This window comes from Coloeus monedula, assembly GCF_965178545.1.
Source record: "Coloeus monedula genome assembly, chromosome: 3".
Lineage (NCBI taxonomy): Eukaryota > Metazoa > Chordata > Aves > Passeriformes > Corvidae > Coloeus > Coloeus monedula.
The window spans coordinates 100,717,435-100,731,188 of NC_138783.1; the positions used below are offsets into that span (position 1 = coordinate 100,717,435).

At 42.9% G+C, this 13,754-nt stretch overlaps 1 protein-coding gene across 1 annotated transcript in view; it reads left to right on the forward strand.

Annotated features, from left to right (window-relative positions):
* Positions 1–6,262: 6,262 nt before the first annotated feature.
* The window catches only part of FRMPD4 (FERM and PDZ domain containing 4), a gene marked incomplete at both ends in the record, with an annotated part of 407,102 nt that continues 399,610 nt past the window's right edge, over positions 6,263–13,754 (forward strand). The window contains one exon of the mRNA XM_082278916.1: positions 6,263–6,360. Coding sequence (XP_082135042.1) covers positions 6,263–6,360 — 98 coding nt within the window. The remainder of the gene's footprint in view (positions 6,361–13,754) is intronic.

Genomic DNA, 13,754 nt, shown 5'->3' on the forward strand with positions numbered 1-13,754 from the left:
GAAAAGATGGGATTTCTCTGAACAGATCCTTCTCTCCCACAGCACAGCTACAATACGGGTTCAGACAGTGACCACGTGGAGGATATATCTGATTTGAAGGGAAGGGCAGAGCAACATTTTTGGTGCTGCTCTTTCTCTCAGCCTGTAACCTGTGAGAGACAGCCCACACAGGACTCGGGAGAGCCACAGTTGCCCGGAAGTACAGGATGGTGCTGGCTGTCCCCAGGGCTGCCAATGTCCCCAGGCCACCATTTCACTGCCAGGTTTGGTGCACCTGCACACACGTGCGGGCAGTGCCGAGGCTGAGTTCACACGTGACACAGACAAGCCATGCCTGATGTGCCTGTTGGTCTTTTAATGACAGTTGGTGAGTTTTAATGATAAAAGTCAGCTGCATTTTCTCTTTTTTTCCTCTCAAGCTAACAAGGCTCCAAACATGGGAAGGATTAAAAAGCAGCAATGAGACTTGATATAATTTTGCCCATATGGTTCAGTGAAAGAAATAAAAGCTCAGCTTCACTTCAGCTGTATGTAAAATTTGTGGGTAGCTCAAATGCAACTATGATAATAATAAAAGTAACAATACCAATGATTTAGTCCTTGATTCCTGGCTTGTCTCTATTAGGCTTCTTGTACCAGAGATAATGAGGAGCCCAGAAAGGGTTTCAATTAAGAGAACTGCTTTACTTTTATGGAGCTATCATTTGATGTTGGAAGTAAAATGATATAAATGATAAAAAATTGAGGTATGTTTCTGATTAAAAGGTAAAATCCAATTCTGTCTATAGGATATTGACTTGCTCTTTGCTATTGTGTGGTTTCAGGCAATTTGTGTCTCTTGCAGTCTTGTTTCTGTTTCCACCTCCCATCTATCTAGATTGCAGTCTTTTGTGGTTATTGACTAACTCTTACAGCTTCAAACTCTAAAAGAAAGAAAATTGAGTAAACAGTGACCAATTTTCTGCTCGCTGACACCAACTGGGTTAAAATGGTTAGGACTGTAATGCTATAGAAGCTCCAAGGGAGTCCTGTGAATCGACATTAGGGTTTGCTATTGCACTGGTGACACTTCCTGGGTGAAAACACTTGCCCGTAGTCACTGGGGTCCTCATCAGAAGGTGACATCCAGTGGAACCCGTCAGTACCTACAGGAGGCACTGTGAGTCCAAGAATCCCTGCAGACACAACACCCAGTCACTTTCATCCCCTGACAGGGCCTGCATTCATCTTCCAAATTACAGGTTGCACCTTTGCTGGTGCCTGCGTGAACACCAGAGACTCATGCTGAGCACTAGCATGTGCCATCTCCAAAACACTTTTCCATTTAATGTAATGAGAACAAAAAAGTTATTGTGCCTTGCCTACCTCGAAAAGTCAATACAAGTTCTTAAAGTTCCTAATGTCAATTAAAATGTATTTTTGAAGGCTACATGTGAATGAAAAGATCATTAAGTTTGCTGTGATCTTCTAGATACTGAGCTGCCTCTGAAAAGCCTTGCAGTAGATGAAGATAATTTCTTTAGAAAGATTTCTTATTTGATTTATGCTCTAGAAAGGAAAAGTACCAAACCAATTTGACTAATTACAGAGAGATTTCCTTTTCCTCTTTATCTGTGAGAAGAGATAAGGTTTTGAAAGAAAAAACTCCCTTGTTTTTGATCTACCTTTTACCCAGTGAAAATTAACAAAGTTATTCTGATACACCTGTTACACAACAACTTTTGTTTTCTCTTTTCATTCAGAAACTGATTTTCTCCCTAAAAGATAATGGAAACGTAGATGAGTATATTGGGTTTGCATGTCCAGGTTTTGATAGTGGGGAGGCTACAGGAGTGGCTTTGGTGAGAAGCTGCCAGAAGTTTCCTCCATGTATAGCAGAGCCAATGCCAGGCAGCTCCAAGCAATGCTAAACCCTGTCAGCTCCCTGATGGGGTTTAGGAAGGTAGGACTGGGATACATGGAGGATGGGAATATAATTTTCTTCAGTAATTCTCCTACCTGCACTGCATAGGTGGGTTTGCAGTCAGAGATGGTCTCCCGTAGGAGTGTGGTTGAGGAACAGAGACTCTGCTATTAGGTGTTCTCCAGCAAATTTTATTTTTGTGGGTCCTAGGAAGGGGAGAATGTATCAGAGAATGCTCAGGGTTGGTGAATCTATTTAAAATGTCTTTGGATTGGATGTTTTTCTTAGAGAAAAGAAAAAATTAATTTGATTTTTCTGATGTATTTTTGTAAAGGCTTTCAACAGGCAAGCTGACCTGTTTGTCTTTTCCATTTTCCTTCCTTTGTTCAACTGTTCTTTCTTTTCTTAGCTAACAACTGAGTTTAAGGTAGTGAGGTTGTGTACAAAATCTCTGGTGAATGGCTGTGCAGCATGGGAATCACTAACACACAGAGCCTGCCTGTGTGACTGCACTGTACACCATGCTCCTGTTTGCAAACTCAGCTGCAGAAGGGATTTCCAAAGAAAGAGCGCTGGTCAGCAAAGATTCAGGTCTGTAAAAGTCACTGGGATATAGAGCAATCCATTGTCATGAGAGCTTGCATATCCTGTAACTCTGTTTGTATGAGCAGTCCCATATGTTTCCATGGAATTGCTCTTGGAAGTCAAATTAAATACATGAAGGCATCTCCCTGAGCTGTGTTTAACTTTCCTTAGTTGTTATGACCAAGTTATGAAAATTACTCCAACACAGTCATATACCTAAGCAAGGGGATATTTTCCCATGTCTAAGATAAAATAAGGTCAATTTTCTTCCTTTCCCTTCTGAATATCTTCTCCTAAACTGTCTGAAAGAGATCATCTGCTTTTCTGGGCAGTGATAGTGAGGGGAACAGCCAGCTCTGATGTTGTTAGAGTTACTGGGGGACTATGGCTGTTCCTGAAGTGGGCCAAAGCATCCCAGAAGGGGGCCTGTACAGGTAAGGTATTTCCTCTAAATGTCAGTGTAAACTGGCTTTCTGGAATAAAGGCATCATAGTACTTCTGGACTGACATTCACTTTCAGGAAATAAGTCTCAAGGGAGAGAAACCATTTTGGTGTTTTCTTCCTCACTGCTGCAGACTTACCTGGAGTAAGTTGCTTAAATCCACAGGGCCCTCGGGAGTGAGTGGTGACTCCCAGCAGTTCTCAGGGAGACGGGAGTGTCTTGCACTTCCTAACTTTGTGATACATGGAGGCAAGAGAAGATATATTGTCTTGACCCTGAGATTCACCAGTCATTTGACAAAGACTCCAAATACTAATGCAGTGTGCATTTTATGTGATGAAGTGCTCCTAAATCTCCGCTGACTGCTGATTTGGGTACCTGAAAAATGAAGCAGCAGTAAGAAGTCTGGCAGAGTATCTTAACTGGGAGTGGGGGTCCTGCACACTCAGGGCTCAGAGAAGCCATCTGGTCTCCCACTAATCACCTACAAATTCATCTGTGCCCTGGTGGGGCACGAGACATTTGCATCGGTGCCAGCCATGCCAGGATTTTCAGACTAAAATAAAGCATGAAATAAAATGTATTTAGAGCCTCCATTAAGAGAAACAGAGGAGTTGGACATTTTCATTAATAATTGCAAAGTACCTTGCAGACTATACTATCTGCTCTAGGGAAGGTTTTCTCTCCTCTCTGGCAGGATTACCAATGCACCCTCTGCTGCAGCAGCGAGTAGAGCAAACAGATCTCAGAGGGCGGGTGTGGAGCTCCATGGCATGTTAGGTGTCTCAAAAATAGGCTCAAATGTTTTATTCTCTTTCTGCTCTCATTTGATGCTATTTATGTTAAGACAGATCTGGATGTATAATATTGTCGTAAATAATTGAAGAGCCACAGTCCCTTAAAGTGTTTTCTGCATTGCACTCACAACCATTTGGAATTTCAATATGAGAATTGTCAAAACGGCTGCAGTGTCCTTATTTTAGATGTGGTAGGAAGAGAGAACACCAAGCACAGTCCAGCTAGAGAGGGAAATAGAAATGCTGTCACATTAAAACGATGCTGTCTGAGATCTGCATTGTCAGAAATACCCTAGGTACCTCCCTAAGGTAACTTAGGAAAGGAGGCCCAGACAGAGGGAAGAAGTAACTTTTTATCATTAATTTGTATCTGTATTTTGTGGCTCAGAATAAGAACTGCTTCCAAGGTACCTGGTAGCAGTCCAGGGGTTGCTGTTTCATACAGCACTCCCATCATCCCTGAGCCTCTGCAACACCTTTGGTGCAGGGCAGCAGCATCACAGTCCAGACTCTTCTCATCCTTCCAATTGCTGTTCACACTGTGGTTTTCCCTAGGAGCCTTGGCCGTGTGTCATAGACTCACAGTACCAAATGGTGGTAAAACTAAAATAGAGGGTTCTATTTCCAGGCTTGCAGTTTTTATATACACCAAGAGACTGTCAGGAGGAGGTGGAGAGGCAGAAGTGGGCAATGCCCAGCTGGACTAGCACCGTAATTTCTGCCACAGTTTAAATGCAGTGGGAAGCTCTTGCTCCTGGGCATCTACTTGTGAAAGCTGTGAGAAGAAGATTGTGTGAGGACTCAGCGAGCTGGTTTACCCTGAGAAGGCTGACAGTGATTTCCAGCTCAGCTTGCTTACAGTAGATGTGAAAGATATGGTCGCCTTGCAGCAGCAGCAAGCAGGGCACTGATGAACCCCTTTTCTCAGACTTTGGTTCTCCCAAGGCTGTGGCCAACAGGTAGATGCTCTTCCTCTCCTGGGATCTCTGCCTCCTTCCTATCTGCATTTTTCTCTTCATTTTCTATCAAGTGTGCAGTGTAGCCCTCCCTCACAAAGCACAGTGTACATGAATTACTTGTGGTGGTCCAAGGACAGCATCAGGGACTTGTCTAGCATTTTTTTTGCCTGTGCGGTGGGGCTTGTGCACAAAGATTCTGCACATTTTCCCCTTTTGGCCCAGAACACAACTAAGAGCCATGGAGTGGTCTTCAGCCCCAGGAGGTTCTGAGGCCACTGCAGATTATTAAAATACCTTCTGACAAAAAGTCCTTTTTTTTTGTGCCAAATGTTTCCTGCATTTTTTACCAAATTTGATCTTGTTTTCTCTAAGAAAATCTCTAGCCTCTTTAAATTCAGTTTGTGCTTACAAGAGAGGTGTGAAACATATTAAGCAGATGAGAGAAGCTAAACCAGTGTAGGGATAGACTCTTCAAGGGAATCAAGTTCTAACTATAAATTATTTAAAACACTGAATTTGAATTTACAATATCCCTTTAAATCATCCTCTGTATTCCATAATTGGAGGTAAGGCTTCCAGAGATATTCAGCCCACTGCCCTGTGCTCAGCATCTCTCTTTCTTTCCTTTTCTTGCTAGCTAAATACCTGACAGCTTTCACTTCCTCTCTGATCATGCTGCATTTTAAGTTCCCTTTAGGTGGACTTTAAACACTGGAAATGTGAGTTCACAATTTCTCCTGTAAGGAAAGACCGTCTTCTGGTTTTTACAAACATTTTATGGTTAGCCCCTTCCAGACAAAGGTACACAAGGAAAGGTGTGTGATTTATTGACTGTGTTGTGTAAGACTCTCCTATCAGCATCCTGGCTTGATTCAATACCAAGTGGAGGACTGCTGCTGTGCTCCTCATTTTTCACTTGAAAGGGGAATGTGGATACACAGAGAGCCATGTTCGCAGTGTCGTCTTCCTTATCCCTGTAGTAAATTGGCCTGGCTCAGAAAAAGAGGCTATTTTTCCTTATCAAATATGAGTGTTAGGATCCAAGGCTCTTCTTGCTGCCTTGGAGAGGCTTTCAGTCTGCTACTGAAAGTGCTAAATCCTACACTTCAGCTAACTGCTTGGAGGAAGCACCATCCCCCAACTGTGTGGGTTTCAAAACTGATTTAATATATTTTTAAGTGCTTTAACACTTTTTGTTATATGTGATGGGCAATCTCTAAGCCTGGATGTTGGACAAATTACCAATAAAAGCCACTGCTTCTGTTGAAAAGAAAACCTCATGCGGCTGCTTGTGCAGACATTATGTTTGTAAATCACTCAGGGCACATGACCTCTTAACCGTATCTTGTTTCCAACTTGCAAAATGATGTAAAGTGATTGGACTCCATGCACTCACCACCACTCTCCCCCCTTCTCTGTGTGCGATTTTCCTTCTCCCAAGTTGCTCTGATAGAGAAAGGAGTAAGCCCAGCTTGCACCAGCGTTTTCCAGCTGAGGGGCAGCAGGTGCAGAGCGGCTTCATGCGCTCCTTGCTCCCACCAAGGGCAGGGTCGGTGATATATTCCTGTCTCCATCATGGAGAGGGACTCGGGCAGTGGGAAAAAGCAAACCCTTTGCATTCCCTGGGACATCAGTGAAGTCATGGACGAAGTGGAAGAAGAACAGTTTTGCCCGTGAGTAATAACACTTAATTTGGTAGCCGCTTTCTGTGCTGGCAAAGGATTGATCCTCAGTGCTGAGAACTGCCACTGCATTACGTGGGGACAGACTGAGGTCCGTGTGTCCTGCAGCGTGGCAGGGGTGCCTGCAGCAGCTGCCCTCCAGCCCCTCAGAGGGTGATCTGGGCAGAGGACAGCTGCCAGGTGGGCACACCTTTTGTGTGTGTCGTGTCATAGGCGGTTGTGAAGTTTTTGGGAGAAACTGAAAGAGGAAAAAAATTCAATCTAGATGGACTTCTGAAAGAGAAGACAAGTCCAGTCTAGCTCATATGCTAGTGCATGTAATTTTTTAAACAGCACTAGGAAAGTCTGTTTCTTTCTTCTTTTAAGAGGTTGAAAGTCCTGCCCAAAATAAGAGAGCAGAGAGTACTTGTTTCTACCTAGGCACTGTCTTTTGCTGTTGAAGACCTGGGTATGCAGCTAAAAAAACTGCAGCAAAGAGGATGGGTTTGGAGAGGTGAGAGAAGGATTGGCATAAAAAAATATATGTTGACAGGAATTTAGGCTAGCATAGTGACACTGCCAAATTTTGCTTCAGTTTTAATTTTTGATAAGATGAACAATCCTGGCTGAATTCCAATACTAATTGAGGATGTTTCTTTTGATCATTGTACACACACCAGACTTCAGCACAGTCTTTAGAACTGCTTAACAATGCACAAAGATATTCAGATGTCCTTCGCAATCAATAATATGGACATATAAACAATCAGATTTTTTAAGTGGAAAGGATGTTTTTCTGATACAAAAGCTGTCAGGTGAAAACCTGAATTGTACAACACTTGCAGACCTTGAATTCCCTTCTGCCTGACCAGGCTTCCCTCATTCCTAAAGGGAGCTGGGTACGGGACAAAGCTGTGTTGGATCCACCTGCTCCTTGATCCATTGGTCTTTGTAGATTAAAAAGGATTTAATGGGGAGGAAGTTCTAGGTTTGGGAAGGGAAGAGGGAGGGAAAAGGACTTCTGTGCATGTTTTGGAAGGCTGTGGGTTGGCTGATTATGTTGGCTGATGTGCTGCTGTACAATCAGCCACAGTCTTGGTCTTTCAGCCGTGACTGTATTAACTGCACTGCAATGTTTCTGTTTCTTTCTTTCTTTCAAGGGAATGGGGAGAATTAAATCCTTTTTTCTCATCCAAGTTATTCCTCTGAGCCAAGATCACATACTCAGGTTTGGCAGATGCACTTGGACATGTGCCTCTGCCTATTTGCTTGTGAGGCATCCTATTCTTTCCTGGTTTAGGGAATGTGGAGTGTATCTTTGTCCCCCAGCAGTAAGACCATCCCAAGAGCTGTAAGCTGTACCAGCATTTTCTTAGCAGCTTATTATAAGCAGGTAGCCCAGACATTGCAAAGGCACTGCTCAGAACCTCCTTTCCTATCACACAGTACTGCAGGGCAGATATATATATAATATGTATACATACATATGAGAATGGATGCCAACTTAGGTCTGGGATAAATTATCCCATTAAGCAGCCCCTCTGTCTTGAACAGAACAGGGGGAACAGGAGGCTTGGGAGCTTGTGGGAACAGGAGGCTTGGGAGCTGTCCCACGCTCCCACTAGTGCGAGGACTTAGGCTTTCCCCTAGGCACAGGTGAGTGCTACCATGGTTGCTGCCATCCTCCTACTCTGAGCTTAGTGCTTTGCTGGTGCACACAAAGAAAAAGCTGCATTTCTGAGAAAAAAAAATTACTACCATACAGCCTGTTCTTTCATTTACCTTAGGAATCAATGGGAAAAGGAATGAGATAGCACAAACCACATCAGCTTCTAGCAAGAATAATTACACTTCCCTTGCTGTTAGCAAGACCAAAATAAAAACCTGTAAAGGGCACTATATAAAGGAAGGCAACAAATTAGGGGAGTGTGGATACAAATCTTTATAACAGTGAACAGTGTCCATTTGTTACCATGATAGTGTCTCTTTATTACTGTTATCAGTTTGAAGTATCATTTATACTTCTACATGTGGCATGCTTCCACCCTCCCTCCATAACACACCATGCAATGTCCATTCCAAAGGCAACTAATGGTTGAAAATAGTTGCCCCTAATGAGATACATAATAAACCATTGGTACAAATGTCATTTTCTTTTGCAATCATGTGGATACCTTACCTGAGGGGGTCAGCTCCACTGTGTGAGACAGGCATGGGAGGTGAAGGTATAGGGGATTCAGTAAACTTTGCAAACTTTCCATAGCTTTTCTCATGAACATTTATACCACATACTGAAATAACATCAAATAGAGTTGCTTTTGACTCCTGTTCTGCAGTGCCTACACCTTTCAGGAAAAAGCATATTAAGATGCTGATGGACTTTAATCTTCCACTTCACTGAGTTTCACTTTCTTTTGTTTTTAAGCTGGACATAAGTATTTATATACTAATCAGTCTAACCCTCACTGAGGTCACTGTTGGTAGGATGAACTTAGGCAGTGATATGGCTTGTTCTGTCAGTTCTCAGTTCTAGGGTAAGTATTATTCATTTAATATGTGAATAGAAACACAGCAGCTGGCTGACCTTCACAGTAGGAAGTATATGATTTGTTAGCTGTCTGTGAAAGCTTTGATTCACTAAGACTCCTGCTTCACTTGCAGTGAAGTTTCCAGCGGATGTTTTTTGATGGATTTCAGGGTGGTGGAGCAGCAGTTCAGTGAGCAGTGGAACCAGTCCTATGCTTTGATTCTCTAAAGATTTATGTCTTGAGGTTGAGCCACCATGCAGACACTGGTTCAGCTTGGGTGGCTGTCATTTCTCTACCTCACTGCCTCTTTCCATGAATCATGTTCAAACCAAACTCCCTTGATTCTCCTGCTACTCTGTCAAATCTCCTTGAAATTGGCCAGCAGCTTCACAAGCTATTAGGAACAACACGTAGACATATAGATAGAAATACCAGATAAACACAGCAGAACACAGTAGGTATGTACAGATATCTCTAAAACACATAACTTTCAGTTTCAGCATTTTACATTGGAGGGGAAGACTATGTTGTGTCCAGGCCAAGCCCTAAAAAGTGCTATGTACCTTCAATTCCTATTAAATTCCACAAAAACTTTCCGGCTCTGAGCAGAGGTTTGGATCTGGCTATGACTTCTCCAGAGCAGAGGCAGGTACTCTTAACAACTTATAATATTATAAATTAACCTGAGGGAGAAAAAACCAGCAACTCCCCTTGATTAAACACCTCAGAACTGTAGTGACCCCAGCTGTATTTTAACGATGTGCAGACTTGCATTTGGCAATAAGAATCTTCTGGACCTTATTCAACCATTTTCTTTCTCGCTTTGGGGAAAATGCTATAAAAAGCAAAAACAGCTTCACCTTGCAATATTCTGTCACAAGTATGACAGGCTTGTGATCACAGCTGCAGAATGAGCACCATTTTATTTGAGGAGGTAGAATGTGCTTTCCTGAGCCTCTCCAGTAATAGTCTCTCACCTATCACCAGTAATTAGCTACTTCACAGCTAGTTTGAAGCAGAGTTTCTTCTGCAGTTGTGTAAGGCCCTTGAGTTTGGGGGCAGGTGCCCAGCCATGACTGATGGGCAACAGGAGGTCAGGAAAGAAGGTGGGAGAGAGGGGTGCTTGTGGTGACATGGTCTGTGCTCACCCAAGGCACTGTGGGGCTGTTTCTGTGGTGGCAGGAGGAGTGCCTGGGGCTCAGGCAATGACTCATGGAGGAAAGAGAGACATTTTGGCTCCCTTGTGCCTGGGACTGGAGGGAAGAAGGTTGGGAGGCAGCAAGGAGCATTTTATGTTTTGATTTGCAGTGTGTTGCTCTGTAATTTCTGCTCATCTAAAGCTGAAGGTCACCTTAGATTCAAGCGTGCTTTGGATTTGGGTCAATACAGGAATTGTCTCATCTTTCCGCAGAGCATTGGTGGTTACATTAACCAGCTGGGGTTTTGTCAGAGAGGCTGCATTTTGCTGCAAGCCCAGCTTGTACTGCAGAGATATTGAGCCTGGTTTGGAAGCTGCAGGAATGAGGGTTACTCAGAACTTGTAGCATTTGGGTTCTGGTACTGTGTGCTGATGCCCACTTCAATCCCATGCAATAATATTTTCTTTTTAAGGAAGAAGAAACTGCTGGTGAGTTTGTTGAGGGAGGCAGGGCACAGTGGGAAGATGGCAGAAACAGGACCTGACATCTTTTCCTATGGTCAGGCAGGTTGCTATGGTGTTTAGGACTAAAAGGAAACAGAGAAGGAGCAGCAGCTCTAAGGCTGAAAACTTATATTGTTTAAAATCACTTCGATAGTATAAACAGCTCTACACAAGCCCTGAACACATGGCACATGCCCAACTCATGACTTAATATTTTTTACTGAGTTTGATATTATTAGCTTTTCAGAAAATAAAGGCCTGAGAGGCTCCTGGTAGCCTCTGTCTTGGGATATGTAGGGGAATGTGTATGACCAAGAGATTATTTTACTCTTTTAACTAAAAAAAATGGAGAAAAATTCTAATTAATTTTACCTGTCAGTCAACTCAGTCACTTAATTAAGAATCCATTCAGAAGCTTTTGATTAACTAAAATTTGTCCTCTTATTAAACAAATTAGAGCCATTCAAGAAGCACATGAGACATTTGTAAAGCCACTATTAGAAGTAACTTACTAATGATTTTACAATAAGAAGTCAATTTGCCAGGAAGGGGAGACCATTTTAATTTCAGTGGGACTGGGCATACTTGGAGGTGTAGCATCACATCCCAACGTACAGTGAAGATAAGCAGCTGTACTGCTCAGGATGTTCCTAATTGTTTGTTTCCTGTATGAAAAATCTGCTTCTTGTATGTAAACACTCAGAAATGTTGAAATATGAATTAAGAGTAAATAAGCTGAACTGCATTTAGTCACTTCACCAGCTCTCTCAATGAGAGTTGACCTTAACTCAATTAAGCAGAAATTATTTTCAAAGTGATATAAACTAAGTGGTGCAGTAGAGGCTATTAGGCTGCAAATTATTATGTATGAGGGATCTGCAGTAATTGTCAATGGTTCTTAATATATAGCAAAAGTGAAGTCATTCAAGCCAGAGTGGTGCTAGGGCAGAGAGCACACAGAGATGCTTGTGTAGGAGCTGGCATGCAATAACATGTTACCTCAAAACTTGTAGCTCAAGCACTAAATTAATCTGAGACTTTTTAAAGTATGTACGAGGGGCATCTGCAGGAGATTTTGATGAAGTTTACCTGCACTGCCTTAAAAATGGGTTGGGATAACTCTGCTGACCACTGTGCATAAGCAGGCCGTGGGTTGGGACCAGGATTCTGGAAACAGCCAAGGAACAGCTGAAATCTGTTGGGCCAGTTGTCTTAGGGAAGTGGTGAGGTCCAAGAGATCCAGGTCTCCCTTGGGAAGGGAATTGCAGATGTGTCTGAGCAGGGAATGCCCCTTGGATGAAGAAATGGCATGAAGAAATGACACAAAAAATGCCTCTACCATTTAACTTGTTGGTGTGAGGGAGTCAGGGACTGCCAGCACTGGTGCAAGCTGGCGGCTTATAGCACCTGTCAGGGTGCAAACCCCAACACCACCCTGATCAGGCTGCAAAGGTCTCTATTCTGCATCTCATTGCACTGGAAGGTGCTGCCATGTCCGGCTCCAGATCTCATCTGACAGTGCAGCTTTAATTCATGTATCACATTTTCTGTGAGCAACACAAAGGGCCTGGAAAACTTATATGATTCTCCCACTGTCTCCTTTGTACACTTCCTACTTTTCCTGTCTCATCTGGCATTTCTGTGCTTTCTCATAATGAGCATTCACAGAACAACAATAAAGAGGAAATTTGGCGAAGAATGAAGGTAAATTTATTAAGTCTAGCAAGTGGGGAGAAAGATGATGTGTGCTGCATCTATAATTTTGCCAGTAAAAGCGTGACAGAAATAGCAGTTTGGGGTTTGTATTCGATTTATGCATCTGCATTTCTTCTCTGCTGCTTTGCAATCAGACTAACAGCCACTGAAGAGACCATCAGTGGCAGTGATTACATTATGACCTTTTAGAGTTTACTTTCAGAGTAAAGATTTTTATCCCATATTACCAATAATTGCTGACTGAGTTTAATACAATCCTCCCAGTGCACTGAAACTGAAGGGTTTGTGATTTCCATTATTTAATATATCAAGTGTCATGGCTGTGGGGGAGACAAACTGTTGTAACAGGATCTCTGCCATTTGGTGATTTCAAATTTCCTACCAAGAGGCTCTGTATTTGCTGTATGACTGCTCCCCCAATCTTGCAAACCACATCACCCTGCTGTAGAGTACAGCAATATAAGGGATGTAGCCAGAGACAAACTTCAAGAATTTGTCAAAGCTTTGTGATAACAAAACTCCTGTTTAGTTTTATCTTCAACTAACCCATGGGAGCAGAAAGCAAAAAGCTGGTACCCATGCTTCAGCTGCCATGGCATGCCCATCCCTGGCAGCTGTTTCCTGCACGTGGTCCAAGAGATGTTTCATGTGACACCTGTAAAAGCCAAGGCACAGTCATCTGTGTCTCTGTGTAAAAATGCTTTTGTGCATATCTTGGTCATTCATGTGCCTGACTTCAGTCTCATGTAGTGTGTTAGTTTGGACTTGTGACATATGTGTATGCCAGACAAAATCTGTCAGGCACAAAATAAAAGCACAATCAGGTCACCAGCTCAGTATAAACCAAGCAATTCCAGCATAGCATAGCATAACAGTCTAGAGGGACTGAACTGAGATGTAGACTGTGTCTTACATATTTCTTGCTTCTTATTATAAGGAGCACTACCATTAATAGAGTCCTAATTAACAATTTGCTTATAAACAATGAAAGATGCCACAGCAATTGCTAGATCATTTTCCCTGGAGAAATCCTGCTAACCTGAAAACACTTGGTAAGGCAGGCCTTACACAGTTCTTGGGACATTTTGTGGCTACTGAACCAGAGCAATAGACACTTTGGCTCTTCAGCAGTGTGCTTCCTCCAGGGCTGCAGCTTAAAGAGCCTGTCTTCCAACATATATGCACATACACACACGTGTGTGCAGGCACATACCTTCATGCACAGGTGTGTGCATGCATACCCACGACCATTCCCCGTGCCCCAGCCAGTTCTCCTTTTGGGACAGAGCAAAACTATGCTATGGTGGAGTGGTCATTCCTGGTGCATATATCTGGGGCAGGCTCACTTTGCCATGTGCTGAATGCAGACAGGGTATGAAAGCCCTCTACAGCCAGGAGCAGCCAAACTCACCTGGAAAAGGTGCTAGGGTCATGCTAAAACCATCAGAAACTGGGATGAGCCAATTTGTGTGAATTACAAAACAGACCTTCAGGGAAGACTAAGAATGATCCGCATGATT